Source organism: Carettochelys insculpta, chromosome 18 (assembly GCF_033958435.1).
Source record: "Carettochelys insculpta isolate YL-2023 chromosome 18, ASM3395843v1, whole genome shotgun sequence".
Classification (NCBI taxonomy): domain Eukaryota; kingdom Metazoa; phylum Chordata; order Testudines; family Carettochelyidae; genus Carettochelys; species Carettochelys insculpta.
This window is the reverse complement of record NC_134154.1, coordinates 27,634,969-27,660,661: the sequence shown is the minus strand read 5'-3', so window position 1 is coordinate 27,660,661 and position 25,693 is coordinate 27,634,969. Positions and strand designations below refer to the sequence as shown.

General features: G+C 47.6%; 2 protein-coding genes and 1 non-coding gene across 5 annotated transcripts in view; 2 read left to right on the top strand and 1 right to left on the bottom strand.

The window, feature by feature from the left end:
* Positions 1 to 2,900: 2,900 nt before the first annotated feature.
* On the top strand, positions 2,901 to 8,928 carry ERP29 (endoplasmic reticulum protein 29). Its single transcript, XM_075012526.1, has 3 exons — positions 2,901 to 3,155; positions 4,986 to 5,124; positions 6,376 to 8,928. The coding sequence occupies exons 1-3, from the start codon at positions 3,027 to 3,029 to the stop codon at positions 6,876 to 6,878; spliced, it is 771 nt and encodes a 256-aa protein (XP_074868627.1). The 5' UTR covers positions 2,901 to 3,026; the 3' UTR covers positions 6,879 to 8,928.
* A 3,323-nt stretch (positions 8,929 to 12,251) lies between these two features.
* Positions 12,252 to 25,693, top strand: part of TMEM116 (transmembrane protein 116) — a 28,748-nt gene continuing 15,306 nt past the window's right edge. For 2 of the 3 annotated variants that reach the window (XM_075012612.1, XM_075012611.1), the window contains exons 1-4: positions 12,252 to 13,425; positions 14,384 to 14,430; positions 14,791 to 14,854; positions 19,578 to 19,709. In XM_075012612.1, coding sequence (XP_074868713.1) covers positions 12,949 to 13,425; positions 14,384 to 14,430; positions 14,791 to 14,854; positions 19,578 to 19,709 — 720 coding nt within the window. In that variant the 5' untranslated portion in view covers positions 12,252 to 12,948. Of the gene's footprint in view, positions 13,426 to 13,581; positions 13,829 to 14,383; positions 14,431 to 14,790; positions 14,855 to 19,577; positions 19,710 to 25,693 lie in introns of those variants that run through there. The other variant, XM_075012613.1, reaches the window with a different exon arrangement.
* LOC142022909 (small nucleolar RNA SNORD44) lies at positions 16,019 to 16,078 on the bottom strand. Its single transcript, XR_012648072.1, has one exon. It is a non-coding gene; the product is annotated as a small nucleolar RNA SNORD44 (small nucleolar RNA).

The following is a 25,693-nucleotide window of genomic DNA, read 5'->3' as shown; positions in this document are numbered from 1 at the left end:
AAACAAAGCAGTTTGTGCAAAATGAGGAAAAGACTTGCTGGCAGGAATGAAATTAAGACGCAGATGTTCTATGGCATGCTTACAAGGTAAAATGTCGCATAAACTGATGGTTTCTCCTTTACCCACTTGCAACACTCCCAGGTTTTTAAAGATGAAGGGAGCAGGAATTTACAGTATGTTTTGATGCAGCCAATGGAATCATGATAGACTAGCCCTGGTCAGCTTCAAGAATAGGACATGTGGTGGTTGGTGTCATTCCCCTCCGTATGGCTGTCACTGCCCTGTCGTCTCTGACTTCTACTACACTGATTGATAGAAGCAATACATTCTTGGTTTTTTTCATGCCATGTTTTGTGCTGCTTTTTCTCTGAATTTACAGAGGAATAGATCAACTGACCCTTGCGCAGTCACAATTTATTCTGCAGTTTAGCATCTCTATTTACCCTCCCAAATGTTACGTGAACACAGCGATGTTGAAGTTTGTCAAACTCTAGTTACTGTACTAGCAGCACCATAGAATTCTAGGGCTGGAAAGGACCTTAAGAGGTCATCTAGTCCAGACCCCTGCCTCAAGCAGGATCCAGTCCCAGCTAAATCATCCCAGCCAGTATTTAAAAACCTCAGCAGCATGACCAGTTCCTAAACTGCATCCAAGTGCAAGTCAACCCTGATCTGAAGGCATGGATAATCGCTTAGTCTCCTCTGGTGAACCAGATGCTCTGCTAAAAGGTCATATTTGAGGTGACAGTTAACACATGTTAAACTTTTTCCTTCTCATGTTTATATAAATATACCACTTGAAGCTCATGTTTAGCAAAGTTATGCATATTGATTCTCGGCTGAACTCCCACTTTTAAGTGCTACAGTGTTTACGGATAGGAACACAGAAACCCATGGGAATATGTTAACAATATGCTTTCCTTCCACCCTCCTGCCCTTCCCACCCTCTTTATTTTGTGTGTGTGGTGAGTGAGTGCTCATCTGGATGGAATTGGAGGGAAATAGAATAGACCAGAAACTGTAGAGAAGCACTGCCAAAGCCTTAGAAAATTTTAACTAGGTAGTAGCAAAGAAAGGTACATAAATTATGATCACACAGGGTGACCAGACAGCCTGGTTATAACGGGACCCTCGCAATATTCGGGGCTTGGTCTTATATTTGTAGCTATACCCCCTCAGCCCTGAAAAAAATCCCCATTTTTTGCACTTGCTATCTGTTCACTTTATATATACCAAACAGATCAACTCTAACCAAATAGCTCAAGGGACGTTTCTGAAATGAGGCTCAACTTCATAAAATATTCAGGCTAGAAACAGATCTTCTGTAGTAGCATTGCACTGTTTGTATTTTCAGTTGTGGTTTTGCTATACAGACTTGGGCAGCAGGTTCTCATGGAAGAGGTGACCATCTGTCCCGTTTATCTTGGGACAGCCCTTCATTTAAACTGTCTCATAGGCATTCTGACTTTTTTAAGAGAATGGACAGTGTACCCAGTGTCTCAAGGTGGCAGGCCCCCCTGCCAGGAGCTCCTCTGCTGGGTGACTGACCCCCTCCCCACCACCCTTTGGAGGCAGCCCCTGCTGCTGGTGAGCTCCACCCCAGGACAGGCTGACTTATTCCTTGATGCCCCCCTGCTGGGATGTTGGGGAGCCCTCATCCTCTGTTCCCCTTCCTCAGAAGGCTGCAGAGCCCTCATCCTTGGTACCTCACTGTGGGGAAGCTGCCCCCCTTGCTAAGGAGCCCTAACATGGGACAGTAGCCCCTGCTCCCTGGAGGCTGGTGTCCCATATTTGCCATAGGGCAATGTGGTCACCCTACTATAGACCCCCATCTTAACAAGGGTGGTCCCATTCACTATCACACAGACTACTCTTCACGTCATTTACATTCCTTTGGCAACTACTTCAACTGTTTGTATGGACAACCAGTAAAATATTTAACATTTTACTTATTTATAATGTACTTGCTGAAAACCAGGATAGGCGCTTGCACCAGGTTACCAGGCAACTCTCTGGAGATCTGTAAGCGCGCCCTCTAGTTGCTCGCTGTACTGTAATTTAGGGATGACTAATTTAAGGGTTGGTTTGTTTTTCACTAGGAAATTTTAGCAAAAAATAGACCATTGGTGCTTATCCCCAGCTCAGCAGCAGAAGTGGGGAGCCTTGGACTCCAGACAAAACTCTGGCACAGCCAGTGCTATTTTTTTAACATCAGGTCAACCGGGGCACCAGTTTGAATAACATGATAAAAATGCCCAAACATGCTAGACCCTTATCTACCCGAGGGCTGCCCTTGATGTAGTAGGGAAGGTAAGCACTGGTTGAGGGGGGGTTGCTTTTTACTGGGGGGTGGGAACAGCTCTGCCCTTCCTTATAATTTAGCTATAATGGGTTTAAGTGGAGTGACACCAGCACCGTATGTTGTGTTTCTGTGCTTCCCACTGTAATGAATAGATCGCATATATGTTCTTAATTACCAAAACAACTCAGAGCTACTCTTGACTTGATGTGGGGTTGGTCCAAATCTGTTCCGTAAGAGAGTCCAGGGGCCAAGCAGAACCAATTAAAACATTTTTCACATGACTAAATCGACTTCCTCTGATCAGCCCCTGCTCTGGGACCGAGCGACGGACCAGACACCAGGCACTGCCCAGCTGGGCCACAGAGAGATGAGGCTAATTAACGTTAACAAGGCGGCTGCATGCAGCTTGTGGCCCGGGGCCCACGAGCAGGAGCCAGCGGCGCTCGGCGGAAAAGGGCAGGAAGGCCAGTCGCTGGGCTGTGAAATGGAGGTGCTGCCCTGGCAGGACGGCGCCAGTCGGAGCTTGCCCAGATGTCGCTTGCCAGGCCCCGCCCGCCCCCTTCCCAGCCGGTCCGGCCCCGGGGGAGGGGAAGGGTTTACACGTGGCTCTACCGCCGCAGCTCTTCCCGTGCTTCCCTCCCCCTTTTGGGGGGGGGCCTGTTACAACTGATTAGGTCACGTGAGCCGCACAAAGCGCGTCCGCGCCATCTAGATCCTTCCCAACATGGCTTTTGTTAGCCGGGCTGCCTCGCTCTCCTCCCTGCTGCTCTGCTGGCTCGCCCTCGCCTGGCAGAGCGGCAGCGCCCTGCACACCAAGGGCTCCCTGCCCCTGGATGTCATCACCTTCTACAAGGTAAGGGGGGAGGCTGCCGCCGGGCGGCTTCTCGGCGTCTCCTCGGGCAGGTGCCGCACCGGCGCTGGGGCGCGCACAAGGCGGCAGCGGGCCGTGGGGAGGACCTGCCAGCCGGGAAGCGCCCGGCGCGAGATTTGAAAATACGGGGCCGCTGCAGCCGAGGTGTCGGGCCGCTGCAGCAGGAACGTGGGGGAAGCGCGTGCTCAGACCTGGGGCTGGGGGGCTCGGCAGGCGGCGAGCACCGCGCAGCGCCCGCCCTCCGGCAGCCGCGCAAGCGCCATTTTCAGACGCTGCAGCGGGCCGCCGCTATTGGATGGCTCGAGAGTTTGCCCCGAGCGAGGTAACCAATGGGGAGAGGCGGCCCCAGCAGCTGGCCAATCCCAGGAGTCCAAGTGTCTCAATGACATCCGAACGTGGTCGGCGCTTTCGCCGAGGCGCTGGCTCGCCCGTGGCAAGGGGGCAGCGGCCCTGCGGGGGCAGGCGGAGTCCTGAGCACTTCGCAAGAGCTCTCCTAGTGCAGCGCTCCCTCCCCGGCTGTCCCTCAATGCACCTGTTGTTCCGCAGGTGCACTGCGGGACACCTCTACCTTGCCTACACTGCGCATCGCCGAAGGGAGCATTGTGAGCCCGTCCCCAGGCGGGGTCCTAGCTTTTCAGGCGGTAGTCCGACAAGCAGGGAGGCCCAGAACCACCCTCTGCTGTACCCGTATGTAACGGCCTAGTGCGTATTTGCTCGCATGGCTCTGAGGCTCTGGCTCTGTCTAATGGTTCTTAGCAGCCAGTGGGTGAGCTATGCAGGCAGTCCCAGCGCCCTAAACTCTGCCCCTGAGCTCACTGGACAGATGAGTACAGACTCTCTCTCCCCCAGCATGGAAAGGCAGCAAGTAGCTTAAACACCACACGTAGGTTGCGGAAAAGGATTTTCCAGAACCCAGTAGAAATGGAAATACCTTCCTGATTTTTTTCCACTCCATTAACAAAGTGGAATATTGTTATTTAAAGATTTTAAGTTTCTAGCAGGTGAAAGGCCATGTTTAACCACAGTGGGTGGGTGTTAGAACTAGGAAGGGAAATGGATCAGAAATTGTGTCAAAGGGGAGCCCTGTTAGTCTGTATCTGCAAAAACCAGAAGTCCTGTGGCACCTGAAAGATGACCAGATTTTTTTTGGCGCGTAAGCTTTTGCGCGCAAGGCCCACTTTGTCAGATGCAGCTGAGGGAGTGGGTCTTTGCCCACAAAAGCTTATGCTCCAATTAATCTGTTAGTTTATAAGGTGCTTCTCGTTTTTTTTTTATCAGAAGTTGAAATCTTTATATTGTAGGAACTGGCAGTGAAGAAAACTAGCTAAACTGAGAGCTGTCATGGTTAAAGCTTCCAATCCACACTGGTGAGAAGGAATACTAAGCACCTACTGTATAGGTCCATGCAGTAATGAGACTGATTCAGTATCAGTATTCATTGAACTTATTTCTCAGAACATCTAAGGAAGCATCCATCCTACACAAGTAACTCTGGCATGGGCTAGGGATGTAAAATCCTGTTTAATGAGTTAACTGGTTAAGTGCTAAGTTTAACTGGTAAACCATTAAATGGGTGGGGAGGCTGCTGCTGGGCTGGAGCCCCTCTGCTTCTTCCCTCTGCATTGACAGGCAACATTTATTACAGTGATGTGCTTAATTAAACTAATTTCCCCCAATGTGCCTCTCACTTAATCATTCCATAGGAAAAGTAAAAACTGGTCATCACATCTTTTGTATAATTGTAAATTGCATGTTTATGAAGTATTCAATAATTTCTTCATTAATCTTTTGGACTTTTTTCCCTTCTGCTAGGTGATTCCAAAGAATAAGTATGTCCTGGTGAAATTTGACACCCAGTATCCTTATGGAGAGAAGCAAGATGAATTCAAAAAGCTAGCAGAAAGCTCAGCTTCCAGTGAAGATCTGCTCATAGCTGAAGTGGGAATATCAGGTGAGCTGTAATCACACTAATATATCATTTGTAGGGGAACAAACAGACAAAATGGTACAAATCAACCTCTTAAGGACTGTGAAGTCACCCAGCCCGTTGATCTAGCAGGGTTTTGTTATAGCTGGCATGCTGAAAAGTCACAGAGGAATTAAGATGGCCCGGCATGACTGGGTGGGGAAGAACCTAAGAATAAATAACTTCATTTTTAGTTGTTGATATACCAATTTTGCTTTTAGCTGGTTAATAGTAGAGCTGACCACCCTTGCAGCTTCATGAGGAGTGGGAGTAGGAATGCTGGATACCCCCAACCCATTTGTACCACTTAATAAAGCCTCTTAGCACAGTTATAAAATTAAAGTTGATTTGCAGTTCCTCTTGACCAGAGGGAAACCGGGCCTTTTCTTAGCCTCTTGGCCCACTTCTATGGAATATGCCTTATGTGAGCTGTTTCAGCCATAATTCTGGTCCCAGCAAAGGAGCATTACATGATTAGCTCACTCTAGGGAGTACTGCTGACAACATTGTGATAGAGGCATCCGCATAACAACTGGTGCAGACTGAAGTCGCTATCGTTAGTCTCGGGAGAAAAGCCAAGAGTTGTATAAGCAATGCAGATGAAATTGGCATCAGCCCTGCTGTTGCCTCTTTTGTAGATAGGCCCCTCGGCTGGCATAAGTCACTAGGCATTGAAGTCTACCTAAACACAAACCCTTCATACCTTATTAGCATAAGAGAAATCCCTTAATATTCATATTCTAGTTTCAGTAATTCACATGGGACTTAAGTTTCTTCAGCTGTCATCTTACAAATATGCTTGGCATATAGCATAATCTCAACAAGAACAGCAGCTGCAGGGACATCAGCTAGGCCCAAAAGTACAATGGATATCGGTCTGTATGCTTCAGGCTACAAACCAATCTGAGCAGATCAGGAAAGAATCACTCCATCCCATCCCAAGGCTAATAGACAAAATCAGTGATAGAGTAAAGCAAAGTTCAATAAATTAAGGGGATTTTGCATCTTCCTCTGAAGCAGTCAACAACGGTTACTCTTGCAAGCAGGCTAGTGAACTTGCTGGAGTTTTGGGTTGTTTCATCCTAGGGCAATTTGTAGTAGAGAGAGAATGCTGGGGGCGCTGTACTTACAAACATTAATATTAATTATTTTTCAGAGGAAAGGATCCCACTTACTGACTTATTTTTTTCTCTGATTAATGTACTGATCCTTTTCTTGTTTTGTTTCTGTTCACAGATTATGGTGATAAACTGAACACAGAGCTGGGCGAAAAATATAAGTTGGATAAGGACAGCTATCCTGTTTTTTACTTGTTCCAGGATGGGGACTTCGACAATCCCTTACCTTACAGTGGCCAAATAAAAGCCAGTGCTATTCAACGTTGGCTGAAGAGTAAAGGCATCTATCTGGGCATGCCTGGCTGTCTACAAGAGTACGACATCCTGGCAGGCAAATTTGTGAGCGCCACTACAGAGTTAGAGCGCCAAGCTCTTCTCAAACAGGGGCAGGAGAGTTTAGCAAAAGCCAAGGAAACCGAGAAGAAATGGGCTGAACAGTACTTGAAAATCATGAGTAAAATTCTAGAGCAAGGAGAAGAGTTTGCTGCTAATGAAGTTGTCCGGATCACAAAACTGCTTGAGAAGAACAAAATGAGTGATGGGAAGAAGGACGAGCTCCAGAAGAGCCTAAACATCCTTTCCTCTTTTCAAAAGAAGAATAGTGAAAAAGAAGAGCTTTAATTGGCTGGAGAGCTTTGTACAAGCTGTGAAATACTGGCACTAAAGTCTCATCCAGTTCTCCTTATGCAAGCAAACTTCCATTTGATTGCCAGAGGGCAGCAGAATTCCTTCTTGTGTGCTTGGTGCTTTAGAAAATTCAGAAAAAGGCATGTTGTCTTTGAAAAATGACAGTATTCTGTAGTGGGGGTTCAAACAATCACTTCTTAAAGTGAAATGTCTGTGTATTCGTGTATAAATACTACAACACACAAAAATACATTAAAAATAGACTTCAGGTTACAAAGTCAAACACTCAGAAATTCAGGAAACTACCTAATTCAGGTTGCCTGTGCACAACTGTCCTGCCTCTGCACTGAATGGGGTAGGAGTCCTGTGGGGAAAAAACATGTGATCATGTAATTAAAGACTATCTTAAAATGCACATGCACAGTTGGGGCTGAATTGAAGTTGTACAGGCAATCTGAATTCTAGTAGTTCCTAACTTTTGAGTATTTGGTTTTGCAATCTTAATCATCTTTTAATGTAGTTTTTGCATGTGTAACTTCCTAGGTGTCTTGTTTTTTTTTTTAAAGCAAACAGAACAAGCGGAAATCCTACCATGTAGTGTTATGTTGTCATCCACATGATTTGGCAGCAGGGTCGAAACTGATATCCACCACACAGATGTAGTAAGTGATAGCAATTAGCAGGCTGTCATGCTCTCTGTGGATCAGCACTAGAAGTGAAAGATACACTTTGCCAGTGAATTTTGTATTTATTTGTTGGTAACCCAGGATTCTGAGTGAGATCTAGGAATCCTGATTTCTATCCTAGGCTCTGGAGGAAAGTATGGTCTACTGGGTATATAACTTCTCTCCAAGTTTACCCCTTTGTGCTTCAGGGCTGGTTCTTTATTCCAGTTTCTGCTCACCAGGTATCTCATCCCAATGCTTCCCCAGCAAGTCCTAGTTTTCTCTTGCTCCTTAGCGCTTTCTCAGATCTTTGTTCTCCTCCCCCATTTTCCTCACCTCTTGTACATTGGTGCCAAGATCTAACTTCCACCAACTCCTTCTCTGGTATCAGTGTGTCTCTTAGTTTCTCCCCTGATTTCTAGCTCCTACCCACAACTGGCTTTTACTCACCAGCTCTCACTCCCAATTTCTCTCACCTCCAATTTCCAAATAGCATCCCTGTGGCAAAATCTCTTCAGAAAAAATGGTCTCAAAGTTAGCAGGGGCTAGACAACTTTGTTTTGTAAGCCTTGTTCTGAGAAATAACAAACTGTTTTGGCTGACTTTCCAAAAATTGACCTGGAAAGATGCTCATTGTGGAAACATTCCAGGAAACGCAGGTAGTTCCTGAGAGAGATGCAAAGAGTTTAACACAGGATCTGCCAAGGATGAGACTCGGGGCAAATCTATACTACCTGAAGATCAATGGTGGCCAATCTGCTGGGATTTGATTTAGACTGCCTTGCAGTGATGTGCTAAATTGAACACTGAGGGCATCCCCCTATAAAGGAAGGTACTCCTGTTATGAGAATTAAAGCCAGGTCTGCAGTAGACCTGAAAGTGGATCGTGGATACGCAATTCCAGCTACAACTGCAGAGCTGAAATCAATATACCTAGGATAGATTTATCTGACTGTCCTCATAGAGGGAGGTTGGCATGAAAAACCCTCCAGTCAACCTCTGCTACTCCTAGCGATAATGAGTACGAGGGTTGAATGGGTATGACTTTGTGCATCCCTACTTACTGCATAAAATCAAACCCTCTGTGATAGATCCTGCCTGGGCCAGTCTCCCAGTAAGTATAGACGTAGCCTGTGGGCACTTGAGGGAAGAGTTTGACCTCACACAGCGGGGCTGTGGCGGCAGTTCTGCAGGGAGCTGGAGCTGCAAAGCTTGGGCAGAATTTCTTTTTTTGTAGCGACCCCCCTGCCCAGACTCTGGGCACTGGACACAGAATAGGGCTCAGCCTGATCTACTGGCGTGGGAGGCTTTGCTGCCTTTGGAGTGCAGGGCGGGGTGCACAGGGCGTGCTGCTAATAAAGATAACGCGCATTACTACTGGTCCCTTACACCTGTCTGCGTCCAGTCGCCGCGCTGCACACGGAGGATGGGGAAGGAGGAACAACTGAGGTGTGGCGCATGCGCATGACACAGCGGGGTGGGGGCGGTGCGAGCCCCTGAGGGGGCGGGGATGTAACTGCCCAGCGCTTCTCGTCCACGTCTCGTCGAGGGGAGGCCTCAGTCCATCCCCTCAGAGCCCGGGCGCGCCCACCGAGCCCGCGCAAACAGCAGGGGCGGCGTCCCGCGGAGACTAGTTCAGGCTCCCGGCGAGGCTGAGGCGTGAGGAACCGCCCCCATACTGCCCGCCCAGACTGAGAGCGAGGCTGAGGGCGGGAGGAGCCGTTTCCAACCCTCGCAGCCCTGTGGGACGGCGCACGTGCGCCCCCGCGTCCCTGCCTCGGAGCGCGTGACACCGGCGAGGGCGGGATGGTAACGTGAACGGGCGGGGCTGGCTCGGCGGGCAGCCGCGCGCGGGGATGCTGAGCGGGGACTGGGAGCATTAATGGGTGACCCCGCTGAATTAGGCTAGGAACCGCTCCTGTATTTTGCAGGATTTATTTCCCAGCCCGCAGGGGACGGAGGTTATTCGTCCCGAGGCTCTAACTGACGGGGGATTGCAGATTGTAACTCCCCGCCTCAGGGAACTCTTAAACAAATCCATTCAGCCCCTGCAGTAGCAAATGAGGACATGGCTGTGTTGTGTGTCCTGCTTGTGTCACCCTGGCTAGGGGGGTTGTCACTAGCCACAGCACGTGGGGCACTGGAGGCTGAAGAGCCCCTGCGCCACTTTGGATGAAAATACCAGTTGGATCAATGAGTTAAGTGGTTTTGGTTCCGGGAGGGCCTCGTGTCCCAGAGCCACCAAAGGCTTCAGGGGAAATTCGGGACCTAGAACACCTTTGTGGGTCTGCTCCGCTAGGAAGGCAGCCGGGGAAGAGCCATGTAAGGTGTGCATGTTGGAGAAGGAGCCTAAGGTGCTCAGGCCTAGTTTGTTTTACAACAGCCATTCAGACCAGGCCCAGGCCAACCGAAGGAAGTGCAGGGAATTGAGTGAAAGGCAGAAAAGAGAGGTGCGAGAAGGAGGGTCTGAGCCTTGGAGTCATACAGTTTAAGACCAGAAGGGACCACTAGATTGTTTAGCTGGAGCTTCTGTATTTTGTAGCCCAGCATCCAAACACTGCACCCAACAACCGAAATGAAACCAAGGTCCTACAGCCCACAGGAGAGAGGACTGTTAGTGTGTTACAAGCTGCGAACAGGAGAGCTCAAGGTGTGCCATTGTGTCAGTCTCCCAGGCCTGACAGGAAGGGGACACAAAAGTGGTGACTGTCTTAAGGCCCAATGATTCAAAAGGGCTGGGGCTCCCAGCAGCATTGAAGACCTGGCAGGTGGAGGATAACCCCCAGCCCCCACCCATTCTGAGAGTGCTGAACTGGGGCTCTCATATCTTGTGCAGGGACCCAGCAATTCTGTCAGTCTCCCTGGAGGCTCCTGCAAAGACAAATGAACTGAGCTATGCCGGATAACCCTGGCAAGTGACCTGTTCTCACAGACTGCAAAGGAAGGCAACCATCTCTCTGAATCACTGCCAGCCTGAAATGGGGGGAAATTGCTCTCCAGCTCTAGCTCCAGCAATCATTATCCTGAGCATGGGGGCAAGAACCAGCCAGCCAAGCACCTGAGAGAGCGGGAGATTGCTCAGTATCACCTCAGAACCCTGGCCCACTTCCCAAGATCCCACCTCCAGCATGGCTATCAGTGATGCTACAAAAGAAGGACGTACAAAGAAAGCTTCCAGCATACACTGGTGGAGGGGGAGAATATCCCTTCCTGGTCCCTGACAGTGGCATCTGAAATCCTGAGGCATAACAGTGAGATGCAACATTCTTGAGCCCTACCATCACATGCAACTCTGCCAGGTAACTCGTAAATTGTCCAACTCCCACTTCAAGTTAATAAAGTTATTTTCCCTCACAGCTCCTATTGGAGGCTGTTCCAGAAGCTCAGCCACCTGGTGGTTAGAAACAGCCTCATTTCTGGTGTGAATTTGCTCATGGCCAGTTTATATCTATTTGTTCTTGTGTCATTGTTGTCCCTTAGCTTCAACAGTGCTTCACACTCCCTGGTATTTGCTGTCCTACGTATGCAGAGAAAGCGGTCTTGTGTGCATCATCCCCGTTTTCCTTAGGCTCTGCCCCCCAGCTGGCTTCATCACCTCTTCTTAACGGACTAGTTTCCCTTCTTTTTCTCCCTCACCACCCTCTTCTGTCTCCCTCTCTTCCTGATTCTCCAGTGCAGCAAACCTGTTACTTAACTTGATTTCATCACCACTGGCTGATCTTTTCCTTTTTATGGTTCCCCCTCCAATCCCATTCATCAGATTGCTTCCTAAGGTTGGACTGGCTATTTCTTCCCATTCTCACCCGGTGAAACTCCCTCCTGTGCAGGGAAGGAGCACAAGGCCTGTGTATTGTTTATATCCTACAGAGGTGCCATTTGATTTAAATGGGCACAGAGCCTTGTGCTGACCTTTTGCAGTGAACGTCATTCTTAATGTTTTCTGTACTTCCATAATAGTTATGGGGAGAACCACACTGTTTGTTGTTCCTTGTGCCTTTATCCTTCCATTATACAGATGAGGTGAGGACACTTGTAGGAATTTCAGTTAGTGACAAGCTCTTTTGTATCACTTCTCTATACTCTGAAACAGGGGTGAGCAAGCTTTTCCATAAGGCCCCACTTTTTGTCCCTGCAATTAGCAGGGCCTTCCCAACCTGGCTAATGTGCTCCAAACTGATGGAAATTCCATTATGTTCACGTGAAAAAAAAATGCCTTTTGACACGTGTAAGAAAATAACTATGTAGAATGTAAAAATTTTATTAATCAGCATGTAAATATGAATACACAAAAACAGTAACATATTTTAATATTTTTAATTAGATGGATGAACCTGAGATGTAGCTGTCAGTCATGCTGTGCCCCTGCCCCTTTCAAAATGTCATGCCCCTGCGGAGGGGGCCTGTCTCCCCATTTTGCCCAACTCTGCCGTAAAATATCCACCTAAATCCATTGTATAGTGGACTGTTCTTGCCCACCTCAGGAGCTTTTAATCCAGATATTTACTAATTAAATACGTCTAACTGCTAACCAGAAGCAGGTGAAGGTAGAAGTACCATGGACTGGCTCTGTATAAATCTTTTGTAAACACAAAATAGGCCCAAATCATAGGCCAAGTTTATGACAGCTCTTACTTTGGCATAACTTGTCACTTGGGGGTTAGAATAAGCCACCCCCCCCCCCAGAGCGACTTAAGTTACCCCAACCTAAGCGCCGATGTGGACAGTGCTCTGTCTGCAGGAGAGCTGCTCCCACCTACCTCCTGCCCATTGTGGAGCTGGATTTATTATGCCACTGAGAGAATGTAGTACAGTAAATGCACCACCGCTGTACCATTTCTAGTGCAGACTAGCTCTTTAGGGAACCATAGCCCTGGTCTCCTGCAATGCTGATTTGTGAGCACAGCAGTCCTGTAAAGAAGGTGGAAAATGTCAACAGCCCTTGTAATGGTCCTAAAGGCCACTTGTCCTCCAGCAGGAGGAGGATCTAAACTGAGTGAGGCAAAACTGAATGCATGTTTTGGAGGAAGCACTGGTCAGATCAGCCTGGCTGCAGACTGGCAACCCAAGAGGCCGACAGGAGATAGGGAGCTGTTGGAGCATACAGGTGCAGATCCTCAAATGAATGTAGTTGCCTTATTCCCAGGGGCAGTTGTTCGGGGTTGGGCCTAAACCACCACACCTCTGACCAGGGGGTGCCCCAGTGTCTTGAAAATTCTTCTATTGCAGGAATGCCAGGAGATGTCAGGGTCAGGACCTCATTGAGTAGACCCTTCCCATACACATAGGACAAACAGTCCCTGCCCTCAAAGCACTGACAACTGAAGGAGCCTACTGAGATGCAGGTCTAGCAATCCCTCTCATCTCCCACTTCCGAGCAACTTCCACAGGCTGAAACTCACATGGCTTCAGATTCCTTCTGGGTGGGAATTTTCCACCCCAGTCTCATCATTACTTCGAGTCAGCTGACTAAAGCAGCCAGCTGGGATTTTAACCATTTCCTTCTCCCTGGGCTCTTACCATTGCTGCTCCCGGACCAGGTTCAATTCCAGGGGCACGTTTCCAACATGCTCTCTTGGTTTTCCCAGGGTGCAGTTCTCTGCCACGGAGTCTCCTGGCTTTCCATCATCCTTCCCTGCAGGGCAGGGCCCTTGGCTTTCCCTACGGCTGTCCCTGGGGGCGCGATGGTCCTGAGCCTGCCGATTGTCCCTGCAAGGTGCAGGAGCCACGTTTCAGTGCGGGGTGAAGGACGGACCTCGCCCCATGTCCCGAGAAGGTGGAGAAGGCAGGGACCGGCCTCGGGAAGGCTGAGGCCAGGACAGGAGGAAGGAAGAGCGCCGCCGGGCAGCTCCCAGAGTCTCTGGCTGGCGCGGAGACAGGTGCCGGGGATGCGACCGAGGGGAGCTGCCGCGTTCAGAGCTGCTGGGCTCGCCTGGCCTGCCGGGCGTGGCGCGGAGCGGAGCGCTGCAGGCGCTGCTTTCGGGGGGGAGCAAGGGGTAGAGCCCGAGGAGGCGGAGCGGACACTGCCTCTGCACCGCCCGCCTTCTCTCCCGCAGCCCCCGCCCCGGCCCAGCCCTGCCCCGCGGGTCCCCAGGGCCGCCCGTGGCCCGCGGCGACGGGCAGGAGTAGTCGAGCTGGAGCAGAGCGCAGCGCCCCAGGGCAGGGACTCCCCGGCTAGGGCAGATCGCAGCGCCCCGGGACAGGGGCGGCCGGCGCCCGATGGCCCTCGCAACACAGGCTGCCGGGCTCAATGTCACCCGGCTGGACGGGGACTGGCAGGGGGTGAGTGAGCGAGCGAGGCCCGGGGACTGCGGGCTGGGAGCCCCCAGGGAGCAGGGCCAGCTCCCCTGCCCTGCCCTGCCCTGCCCTGCCCGTGCTCTCTAGCGAGCCGGTCCTCTCAGCCAGCCTCTGATCCGTCGCCCCTGCGGCCCCTCCCCGGCCATCCCGCCGGGCGCTTTCGCCGGCTTCACCTCACCTGGGGCAGAGCCTCTTCCCTACTATCACCCCCCATCTCCATCTTTACAGTCCCTCTTTCTCCAGCCTCCCAGCTGCTCCCTCCCTCTGTCTCCAGCCAGTCAGCTAATGGCTCCGTGTTACCAGGGCACGGTAAAGGAAACCTTCCAGAGAGAAACCTCGGGGAAACCCTGGTTCTTTCACTTATAAGGTAGAAACATGGTTTGGAGGGGTTCAGCTAGCCAGCCCAGAGAGTGCCCTGCCCTGCTGCAGCTGGAGTAGAGTTGAGACCACAGTTTAGCCATTTTTATTAGAGACAGAACCTGGGATTGCAGAGAATGTTACAACTGCACTTACCACCTGCTTTTCAAATTTCCCCCCCAGGTTTATTCAGCTCTACAATGGATACAGTTTGTCGTGGCCACTTTAAGGTACAGTAATTTTGGTTTAAACTGAGAACAAGCAATCCCAAAGCACTTGAAAGACTAACACTTTCATTTATTGGGTAATACTAGTCTTTAAGGTGCTACAGGACTGCTTGTGTCTTGTGAAGCTAATACAGTCTGACCCCTCTGAGACTTTTAAACTAGTAACCAAAAGTCAGGAAGGACAGCCTTCCCTGCCCATTGCTTGAAGCTTTCTGACACCCTTTAATTCCCTTTCATTGGAACCCAAGAAAGGAATTTCATATCAATTCTTGTTTTCTTATTAATAAGATAGTAGTAAAGAGAATAGCAAGCCACAAACTAAGTGAAACAAAGTCCAAACCAACCTGCTCTTTATTTTCTTAGTGTTATAGGTTCCAGCTCCCTTATTGCATACGCTGTCTTCCAAAATGAAGTGAGATCCCCAGAGGTAAGGATTCTGCCTTTCTGTTTTTTTAAACTTGAATATTTGTTACCCTGAGGGTAAATCCTGTTTTATGTAACAAAACAGATGTGCTGGCATGAGCCTTCCACTAGGAAGGCTTGGCATTGTTAGGCCCATTCTCTTTTTATTATTAACAGAATGAACCAAATGTTTAATACTGCGGGGTAGATGAATAAACAACCCATGGGCATGTTTTGCTGAAATGATGCGCTGATTGAGGAAGCATGTGTGCTTTCAGTGATTTTTAATCCTTCCCCTTCACATGCATGAATAATGCTAAATAGTGCCTGCTTGGTTTGAGTCAAGGGCTCTTTACTTCCAAGAACTCTTTAGTTCCAACGCTGACTCTTTGGATAGTCAGTTTCCCTCTCAGAAGGAGTGTTCCAGTCGGAGAAATGGAAACAAGAATAAGACTACTTCAGGAGATGAAGGAAAGGGGTTGTGAGGATTAACAACCTATAGAGGCACTTCAGAGGTTATAAGGGCTGAGTTTTATTAAGTCAAATTGTTCATTCAGCTACCCACATGCTACTTCTCTTGATTTTAGTGGGAACTGTGCAACTCTGTTTGAGAGCACAAATTGACCAAATAAAAATAAATGTAAAGTGGTAAGCATTAGCCTAACTTCTGCTGAACAATAACAGAGAGGTAGCCCTGTTAGTCTGTACTCCAACAAAACAAAGCAGCAGAAATGTAGCACTTTAAAGACTAACAGAATGATTTATTCAGTGATGAGCTTTCGTGGGACAGAAGTGGGTCTGTCCCATGAAAGCTCATCTCCGAAGGAAATTGATCTGAAGAAGTGGGTCTGTCCCACAGAAGCTCAGCACCAAATAAATAATTTTGTTAGTCTTTAAAGTGCTACATTTCTGCCAAACAAATGATTCACAACAATAATTTGTTCATTGAGCTTCGTCTCTTTTTCTGGTGATTAGCAGATTTTAAAGCCTGATATATTTATGAATCAAAAAGATGCAGTGGTTTGTACTTAGCATTTCTCCCAAATATGAACAGTCTCCAAATATTTACTTCAAATATTTGCGATTCAAACATCCAAGTTCACACAGTCTAGTTAATTATGTATATGGTGTTTCCTTTCCCCAACTGGATGATTCGTAGAACTAACAAATTAAATGTAAACTGTAAATGTTCCAGTCAGAAATAATTTAAAATTCGCTTTCAGTCAAAATTTGCTTTTCATCAGAAAAGTGCACTAATAAGACTCAAGAACTGTAAAGTTCATGGAAAGTTGAGGGAGGCTGAATAGTAATTTGCAGTCATAAATTAGGGGAGCTGTGTTTCTAAACGTCTCTTCCGTTACAACTATATCAAAGTTTTCTATTTCTGTATCTTTCTTATCTCCAAAACTCACCCAAAACTCCTAAGGAACACAATATACATGAGCCAAGCAGTCCATTGCAAAATTACAGGGCTTATTCTTACGAAATGGGGGACTGTTATCCACAAAGAGCAGACAGGGCTTCTGTGTTTAAGATCTCATAGAAAGAGCCCCACCAATACACAGAGTAAACTGCCAGGAAATCAGTTGATTTACCTTGGGAGAATGAGGGCTGGGTATTATTTGAAGGCAGTAGTTCTTGGGAGCCCTGGTATTTCAAGACGGGTATTTAGTGGTGATTAGAGAATCACATCTGTGTCAGAAAGGTAACAGAGAGAAAGCCATGCTAGTCTATATACTATCAAAACAAAAAAGCAGTCAAGTAGCACTTTAAAGACTAAAAAAATAATTTATTAGGTGAGCTTTCGTGGGACAGACCCACTTCTTTGGACCATAGCCATACCAGAACAGACTCAATATTTAAGGCACAGGGAACCAAAAACAGGAATCAAGGTGGACAAATCAGAAAAAAAATTATCAAGGTGAGCAAATCAGAGAGTTTGCAAACTTGGCTTAATCTAATTCTTGACCTCCCCCACCCCTCTACTCTCTGATTTGCTCATCTTGATATTTTTTTTTCTGATTTGTCAACCTTGATTATTATTTTTGGTTCTCTATGCCTTAAATATTCAGTCTGTTCTCATATGGCTATGGTCCAAAGAAGTGGGTCTGTCCCACGAAAGCTCACCTAATAAATTATTTTGTTAGCCTTTAAAGTGCTACTTGACTGCTTTCTTGTTTTGACTGTGTCAGAAAGTGTCTTATATCAAGCATGGTGACGTAGTGAGTTTGGTTACATAGGAATTATTAGCATTAGCAGCTATCCATCAAGTTTTCAGACTTGTATCCTGCCTAGAGTGTTAGCTAACTCCTGATGCTTCAACAAAAGTTGGGCACCACAACCTTCTCCCTTTCCCCCCCTCACCATGCACCTGGTCTGTTGCAATTCTGTGAGTGAGGGGCATAGGGTGAATCCTTCCTGATGTCTGCCAGGTCCAAATTCTTCCCTGATATGTGAAATTAAAAGTGTAGTGCTTTTAGTACAAAGCTTTATTTCCCAGTAACTGAAAAGTGTGGGAATCATAGATACTTATCTTTCCATATTATAGAACTGGCAGTTGACTGTCTAATTCTCGAAACCCATATTCTAGATCTACAGAAGCTAGAAAACCCTCAGCATGAACTAAACGGTGTTTAAGGCATGACCAGTTAAAAGAATTTTCCCTGTTTTGGGTTAAATTAAAAACAGGGTGACTCAAAAATTTAAACAGGGCCAAGCTCTGAAGCGCTTATGGATGCAGCATTGAAGACCATGGATTTTTTTTATGCAAACAGATGTGCTTTAAAGAGTCCCCAGACCAGTTTAAACATGCATAATTGTGGTTTTGCATTTTGTCCAGCTAACTAGCGATTCTGAACCATTACATTTATTTCCATTTATTTCCTGCTGTTTATAAAAGATCTGGCTTTTCTTCCTGAAAGAATTGGCTTGTCTTTCACATTAACAATGGCGTCACCTTATATATGCCTTTATCTAAATAACACACTAGATAAACAGTTGGGTTTTGATACACTTGCACAGACCTGTATCATCTATTCACTCATTAACATTGGTCACCTGCCTTGTTTAGGGTTGTTTCATGTACCCATAGTAACCACCATGCAGAAAACTCTAGACCAGGCGTGTCCAGCCCGTGGGCCGCATGCGGCCCTGGACAGCTAGTGATGCGGCCCCACAAGATCGTAAACTTTTAACATTATTATGTGATTTATATACATTAACTATATTATATATTTTATATGCGGCCCAAGACAATTCCTCTTCACTCAGTGCGGCCCAGGCAAGCCAAAAGGTTGGACACCCATGCTCTAGACTGAAGTCTTCTGCTTGGTTTTGCTGGAGAAATGGGTGTCAGAGTTAGAAAAGAATGTTTTAAGAGACATTAGGTCAAATCAAGAGAAGAAAGTGGGGATGTCTAGACCACACTCTCAGAAAAACATGCAGCATAGTCCGTCAAGCTCTCAAATGGAACTCACGAGGAAAACGCAAAAGACAGCATGGAGCAGGTCTGCTGATCAACTTGGGTACTCCTAGAGTCAGCTAGAAGTTTTGTCCCGAGACAGAGTGAAGTAGAGGAGATTTGTAGATGACCTGTGCTCCTCCTGGAGTACGAGGGTTTAAGTCAAGTCACTAAATACAGTGAACCTGATGATGGAAACTAGTTCAAGATACTTTTTTTTTTAGCAATAAAAGGTTTTCTGGGGTGACAGGCAATATGGTGACATGGTGATTATAAAAATAAAGATCTTGTGATAGGAGTTTGTTTTCTCAGTCACTGTATAAAACAGAGATGTGCAACTTGAAGGAAAAAATATGCCCGAGAAAAAGCTTAACTAGCATCCATACTCTCTATCTGTAACAACAGAGTAAAGATAAAGCAGTCCAGCAGTAGATTTTTATTGCTGTTGAACTAACTAAATGAACAGGCCATCATTCTTCATCTCTCAGGAGAGAGACAAGCTCCAGCAAATACTGTGACAATCTACATTCACTTTTAATTAAAAGTCAATGTTCCAGTCAAATAAGCCCACAAGTAGGTATTATGAAATAAATAAGATTTCCCAACACTAAAACCTATACAAATATTTGTATGTTTTGTTTAGTTTTAAAAATTCATTTAAAAAGACTAAATTTTGCCTTCTGGTTGCTGAAAGTTAGGCACTGAAAACCGCAGAGTGGCTGACAAGCAGTGGCTTCTGCTGTTAGTTAAAATGTGTGCAGCGTTTTTAATCAAGTGAGTCTTTCCCTGCACTGTTTACCACTCAGAAGTGGTAGTCTTGTGCCAGTTCATGAGAACTTTAATTGGTTAGAAACTAATCACAGGCGATAACGTGATATTCCATTTTCCAAGCTGTGCTAGTTAGCAGGGAAGCAAAGACACCCATTGTCAGAAAAACAGGATTTTTCAAAATACTTCAGCATTTGTCACCAAGGGTGTTACCAATAACACACCAAAAGAAATCTGTTTTATTAAATCATAGGGTTTTGAATCTGCAGAGCCAGATTTGTTACAGTTCCTGAGTCTTTGGGCAGTTGATAATGTGGCTCAAGATGATCATTAAGTAAGGATGCGCCTGGTGGACATTTCAATCCGACTTCCTTCTGTAGGGGTAGCAGTATTGTAAGGCTGGCTTGGCGTGAAACTGAATCAGAAAAAGGAGGATGGAAATGAAATCCTTGTTGTAGTTGACCATTGTGGGACGACATACATGACTCACTGAGTCAAATGATCAATTCGACTTTTCCAGGTGCGCCCTCTCTTCTACCTGAGCCTCTCTGATCTGTTTCTGGGGATGTGCTGGCTCATTGGAGCTCTTCTCTATACCACGCCCACCACAAACCAAGATGTCGTCTGCTATAATCTTCAAACCACTGGTCAGGTGAGTAATTCCGGGTTATTGGCTTGTGATGTCAGGTTGCTTTGCACAGAACCATGTCATGAGCTGGTCACGTCAGAGCAGAGGCCTGGGATTTAGGCAGCCCTGGCTCTGACACTGACTTGCTGACTGACCTTAATAGTTAAGATCCCTCTGTCTTATCTGTAAACTGATGATGATTACATAGAGCTGCCTTGCAAAGGTAGAGCGCTCAGTAGCTTCTGTTAAATGAATTGGTCTCATCTCCTGGCTACCTCTGTGACTCATGTACTGCTGTATTGCCTTCCTGTTAAAGAACAAGCAAATGCTGGTATTCCCCATGGGTCTGGCCCTGTAAATCCTACTCATCTGAGTAGACCCATGGGATTTGCACCTGTTACATTTATACTAACCATCTCCCAAGCAGTCCCATTGGATTCTCTGTGGGCTGCAGTGCATGGGGTAAGCTCAGCCAGATACTCCCGAGGTCAGCTGCATGTTCTATTTTGTGCTGAATTCATAAGCAGGGCCTCAGTGAAGTGGAAGCATTTTTCTGACAGTTCTCTTTGTCCTGTTGGGCTGCTGCTGCATCATTAGGATTTCCTCCTGTCAGAGTCAATTTGAAGATGTCTGAAGCACACCAGGTAATTACTGCAGGGAGAGGAAGTGTGTGAGAGGCTGCAAGCAGGACACAGTGGTAGTAGCAATGGCTCAGGGCAGAAACTCATTGCCCTGCAGTGGCTATTTGGAATAGCTTGTGCTGTAAGGAAGGGAGACTATTTAGGAAGCTGTTTGTATTCAGGATTTTGGGGCTATTTTAGAGCAGGTCTGGTCATATTAAAGATGAACACGGCTGAAGGAGCTTAGCTGGGAAATACAGTGAAGCCTTTTAGTGGGACAAACTCTGCTTCTGCCTTTTATTTTGGCATTGGAAAAGCTTCAGAAAAGGACAATAAAAATGTTGAGGGGTTTGGAACAGGTGTGTGCAAAGAGAAATTTAAAAGATGGGGAGTGTTCAGTTTAGCAAAGAGAAGACTCGGGGATATGACAGAGGTCTGTAAAATCATCACAAGTGTGGAGAAAGTAAATAAGGAAAAGTTATTTGCTTGTTCCCATAACATAGGGGTCACCAAATGAAATTCGTGGGTAGCAGGTTGAAAACCAAAGAGAGGAAGTGTTTCTTCATGCAGCTCACAGTCAACCTGTGGAACTCCTGGCCAGAGGATGTTGTGAAGACCAAGACTTAACAAGGTTCAAAAAAGAACTAGATAGCTTCATGGAGGATAGGTCTATCAGTGGCTATTAGACGGGATGGGTAGGAATGGTGTCCCTGATCTTTCCCTCTCCTCTTACGCTGCTGTAAAAACAGTGATAAAACGTTCACCATGCAGTAAGGAACAAAAAGTTCGTGTGTAATTGAGCCGTTAGGGAAGGCATGGTGATGACCACTTGGCAATGAGGATATAGTCCACTTGGAGGCTCTACAAGCAGAGCAAGCAGGGGCAAAAAGGAGAATCGATATGAGAAGATTCACTAGATGTGTGGCTGCTGGGATCTTACAGGGCAGAGGTCACATAACAGGCCACATATGCAAGTTTGCCATTGCAATGCTGTCATGAGGTCCTGGTTTTTATTGGTAGCGTGACGGTCCCATCATCCAGACACGGCTCAAGGAGCTCAGGGGATTAGGTTGTCATGGGACATGCCTTTGTGGGGAGTGACCAGGCCTGCCATTTGTCTGGGTCGGTTTACTCCAGACTACTTTGAGAGAGATTGGAATGCAGGCCAGCCTGGCGTCAGGGTGCAGCAGGGTGTCATAGGAGATGTGCGTTTGGCAGTGACTTCAGAGAGCTCCTCAATCGAAGTGCAGTGAAGGAGACTGTACGCTCGAGGCAAAGTTCTGTCACCACTGAGTTCAGGGGATGGCACAGTCTGCCTCCCCAGTCTACAGCAAAGCAGCTGGGGGCATCTGCAAGAGTCTGGAGGAAAAGGAGCTGGACAGAACAGCTGCAAAATGAGGGTGTGTGATGTCCCTTTGAAGCATAAAAACTTGGCCACTGCTGAAGGTAGGACATGGACTGTCAGTGCAATCAGGTACAGTGGGTCTTGGGTTCCGGTGAGAGAGACCCATCAGCACCTGCCTTTGTTCCAACCTGAGAGATGGCAGAAAGCGAGCTCCTGTTTAGACGTGTGTGTTGCCGATACCACTCCTGAATGCAGTGAGAGGGAGTGAGTCCATTATCCCGATCACTTATAGTTACATAATGCACCTAGCCAGGGAAGGGGGCTACAGGGGACTCATTCGCCCTGTCCCCCCCGCCAACTGTGCCCAGGTAAGGACAAAGAGTGCTTAGGTCTGGCAGATCCAACTTGCCGTCTGGCAAGATCTTCTATTTACTCTAGAACAGAATTAAAACAACTCAAGTGCTTACTGTAGCAACCCGTCTCAACCTTTGGGATGTGTGATAAAGGACAGGACAGGAAGAGGAGGGGTAAGAACTCAGTCACATAAGAGATGGTTTGACTAGCACCTCAGCAGTGATGTGTAAACTATACCTTCCCTCATCCCCACTTCCACTCCCTCCCTTAGCCCGGGCTCCAGCCAGGACACCACATTGGATGCTACATTTTGTAGGTGTGCAGTAAACAATGATGACATTCCTTTTGTCAGAATGTTTCTTGGCCCAGGTTCATGTTTGTAAGGTGCTACAGTGGGCTGGAGAAGGCAAGAAAGGGTTATTTATTAGTGTGCTTTAATTGCAAAGGGACAGCAGTTCAAGGTCCCTCCTGCTGCCACATCACGTGACCTGGAGGGACCACCTCAAAATAACCCCAGAAACATTAAAGGAGTTTAGACGCCTGGCCCATTCACTCTTTAACATTTTTCCTGAGAGCCAGGAGCTCAGTTAATGTCAGTGCTGTGTGAGCACTAAAGCCAGACTGAGACCGCGCACATTTAATCAAATCAACCACCAATTAGCTGTCAGACAGTAGCAACATATTCAGTCATGGCCGACCTGTACTGGATTATTCACTTTTCAGTGATGCTCATCAATATGAGACCCTGAGCCACCAATATGTTTAGCTGCTCAATTCCCATAAATGTCAGGGAAAGTTAGCTACTTAAAAACCTTTGCAGTCCTAGGCCGGACTGTTTTTTCAGTGTTTCGTTTTCCCTCACAACATCCCTTGAGATAGAAATGTATTAGCCCCATTTTACAGAGAGGAAAAAGCGGCAAGGAGCACTGATATGTCTTGTCCAAGGCCATGGAGGAAATCTGTGCCAGACCAGTGACTTAACAAGACGTCCTCCCCAAACTTTAAATGTCAATCTAAAAGTCAAAGGCTGTAAACCATTATCAGTCTCGAGTGACCTAGTCCTGCCCATTCCCACGACTTCACTAGTTCCCTTGGAGCACAGTCTTATCTGGAATAATTCTGGTCTATGCAACATTTTTTTCACTGCCTTCTTCCTCTTTTGAGACACTGTTAGAACCTGCCTGGAATTGTTTGTTTTCAGACAAAAACATCTTAATTCTGCTCAGCTTTACCAGTGGGACTCACAGAATTTCTACTACTTTCTCAAATGGAAGACAATACAAATTCTGGTTCCGCTCCCCAAATGCAAGGTCAGTTTTCCCCAGGCGTAACTCAACTGGAGTTACAACTGGGAGATCAGTGGGTGATTCACCATAGATGAGTTTGGCCCACACTTAGTTTTATTCCTTCTTCCTCGAGGATTTCCTTCCTTGCAGTCCCCAGCACTTAGATGAACACCAGAAATTAAAACGTGACAGGTTTTCTCCTCTGCTGTCCCTTTCCACTCGCCACCCTGGATTCCGTGATCCAATAATGCGCAGAGAGACACTCAAGACATGCTGTAATTTTGCACTTCATCTGCAGTCTCCCCAATTAAATTCTAATGGCCTAATCACATCCTGGTAGATTCCACTCTGTTTGGCTGGCACAATGGAAAATCACAAAATGATTGTAAGTAGCAACTGAAGAGGGATAAACAAAGAGCTCCTGCTTTCTCCAGCTTTATGTCTCTGCCATGGTCTAATGGAGACCACAGCCTTAGGCCTGCAGGATTATTTTCAGCCCCCAGAAGTTGCGGACTGGGAGCTTGGAGAGTTTAGCTGTTCTTCTGGTTCTGCCAAAGGCTCAGTGAGAGGTCTTGATTAAGTGCATGTGCCTTAGTGCCATCATCTGTGTGATAAGGGTAGTAACATTCACCCAGCTCCTGGGGACTGGGAGACAGAAGTAAAATATCGGTTATGTTGGTAGGGTTCTTTGAGCCTTCCGTGGAAGGCACTGAGAAGGACTGTGGTTCCTTATTAAAAACCCTGTAATGAGCCAGAGTGACTGCCACATACCTTACTGCAAAGTAATCCTCATTTCTCTTGAGCTTCTTAGCAACGACTAAGCACATTGTGGCCTCAGTGGGTCTGTCTACACAGCAAAGAATAACCCATGGCTGGCCTGTGTCAGCTGACTCCGGCTCCTGGGGTTCAGGTGGTGTGGACGTTTGATTGAGGTGTTGACTTCCGGGTTCGGGTTGGAGTCTGAGCTCTGGGGTCCTGCTGTCTCACAGGGTCATGGAGCCAGAGCCACAGGCTAAGTCCAGACATGTAAACAGCAGTGGAACGGCCCTAAATCCAGAGCCCTGCATGCTGAGTGAGCCAGGCCAGCTGCAGGGAACTAGTGTGGCCAGTGAAGCCGGGAATGCCGTTTCTCTTAGGAGGTGACAACAGGAGTGACACTAAGCCTTCAGCACCTTGTGTAAGCAGGAGGTGGACAGTCTGGAGGAAGGATTTTCTCACCCAGTTCCTCCCCTGCTCTGCCAGGCATGCTCATGCTTCCCCATTCAGGCCCACACAAAGGAATTTGGGGCTGGGGGGTAAATATGGATCACCTCCGCCCCCCACAGTGGATCTTGACCATCTCCCCTGACCCTGGCTCTTTAGCTGGCCCTTCCCCCCACTCCACCTCCAGCCCCCTCCTTGGTTTGCCTCCCCATACCTGAATAGCCCTCACCCCATCCCTGCTTGGCCAGAAGATTCCCCCATCCCCCGCTGAGCCTGAACACCCCACCTCCCACTCAGCCCAGCAGCTGCAGGGGTTTGCTCCCTGCCAACACCCACCACACCACACTCCACCTCAGCCTCCCAGCCTGCTGAGCCCCGCTTCTCCCAGAGCACCCCGAGGAGAAGCTGGGTCGGGGGTGAGGGAGGGCTGCCTGGCCCCTGCCTCAGGTAATCGCAGGCCAGGACGGCCTGGTAGGGGGCCAAGGGTCAGGGTGGGAGCAGAGTGGGAGCAAGAAGTGCCCAATGGGGGATATAAAAGCACCCTTCACCCCACCCGCCTACAGGCCTGCTATTTGAGACCTTCCAGAACTAAAAAGCCATACCTACACTAGGCCAATACCCAGTTGCTTCTCTGAACCTGGCTGCCACTGTGGTGTCCTGGCTGGGCACCCACCCATCCAGCCATTGCCATATCACAACAAACAAAGTGAGAGAAATGTCTCATTTGCCAAGAACTTCCTCAAACAAATAATTTTCCATTCTGATTTTCTATGTGTGGTCACGGTGCAAAGGTGATTCTCGGTGCGGGTGGAGCTGGAAGGCACCTCACACAGAACACCTCTAGATCTCTTATTGCTCGCTCACTCTTTAAATTTTTTATGAGGGGGGAAATTCTCCTCCCCTGTCAATTTAGCCATGTTGGCCTATGGTGTAACAATTTCCATTGCTGCTGTCTTCCTGGTATGCACTGTGCTTTGCTATGCCCACCAATTTCCAGTGTGTCCAGATTAGCGTAATGGAAGGTAAGGGAGTGGCAGAGTCTGTGCTGTCCAATGGGTGAGACAAACAGCGGAGGGACACAAGGACGAAGATAGCTTTAAGACATCTTTGGACTGTCTCGATTTTGGACTGCTGGTGGGGAGCGGGTGGGGGTGAGTCAGCCTGGTCTCTAGCCTCGGGGGGTTGCTCTCATTTAAGGCA

Bases quoted from the DNA above. Each gene is read 5' to 3' on its own strand.
- ERP29 (XM_075012526.1), top strand. From the start codon at position 3,027: ATGGCTTTTGTTAGCCGGGCTGCCTCGCTCTCCTCCCTGCTGCTCTGC. The intron at 3,156-4,985 runs GTAAGGGGGGAG...CCCTTCTGCTAG, and splicing joins ATGTCATCACCTTCTACAAG to GTGATTCCAAAGAATAAGTA. The intron at 5,125-6,375 runs GTGAGCTGTAAT...TTCTGTTCACAG, and splicing joins AGCTGAAGTGGGAATATCAG to ATTATGGTGATAAACTGAAC.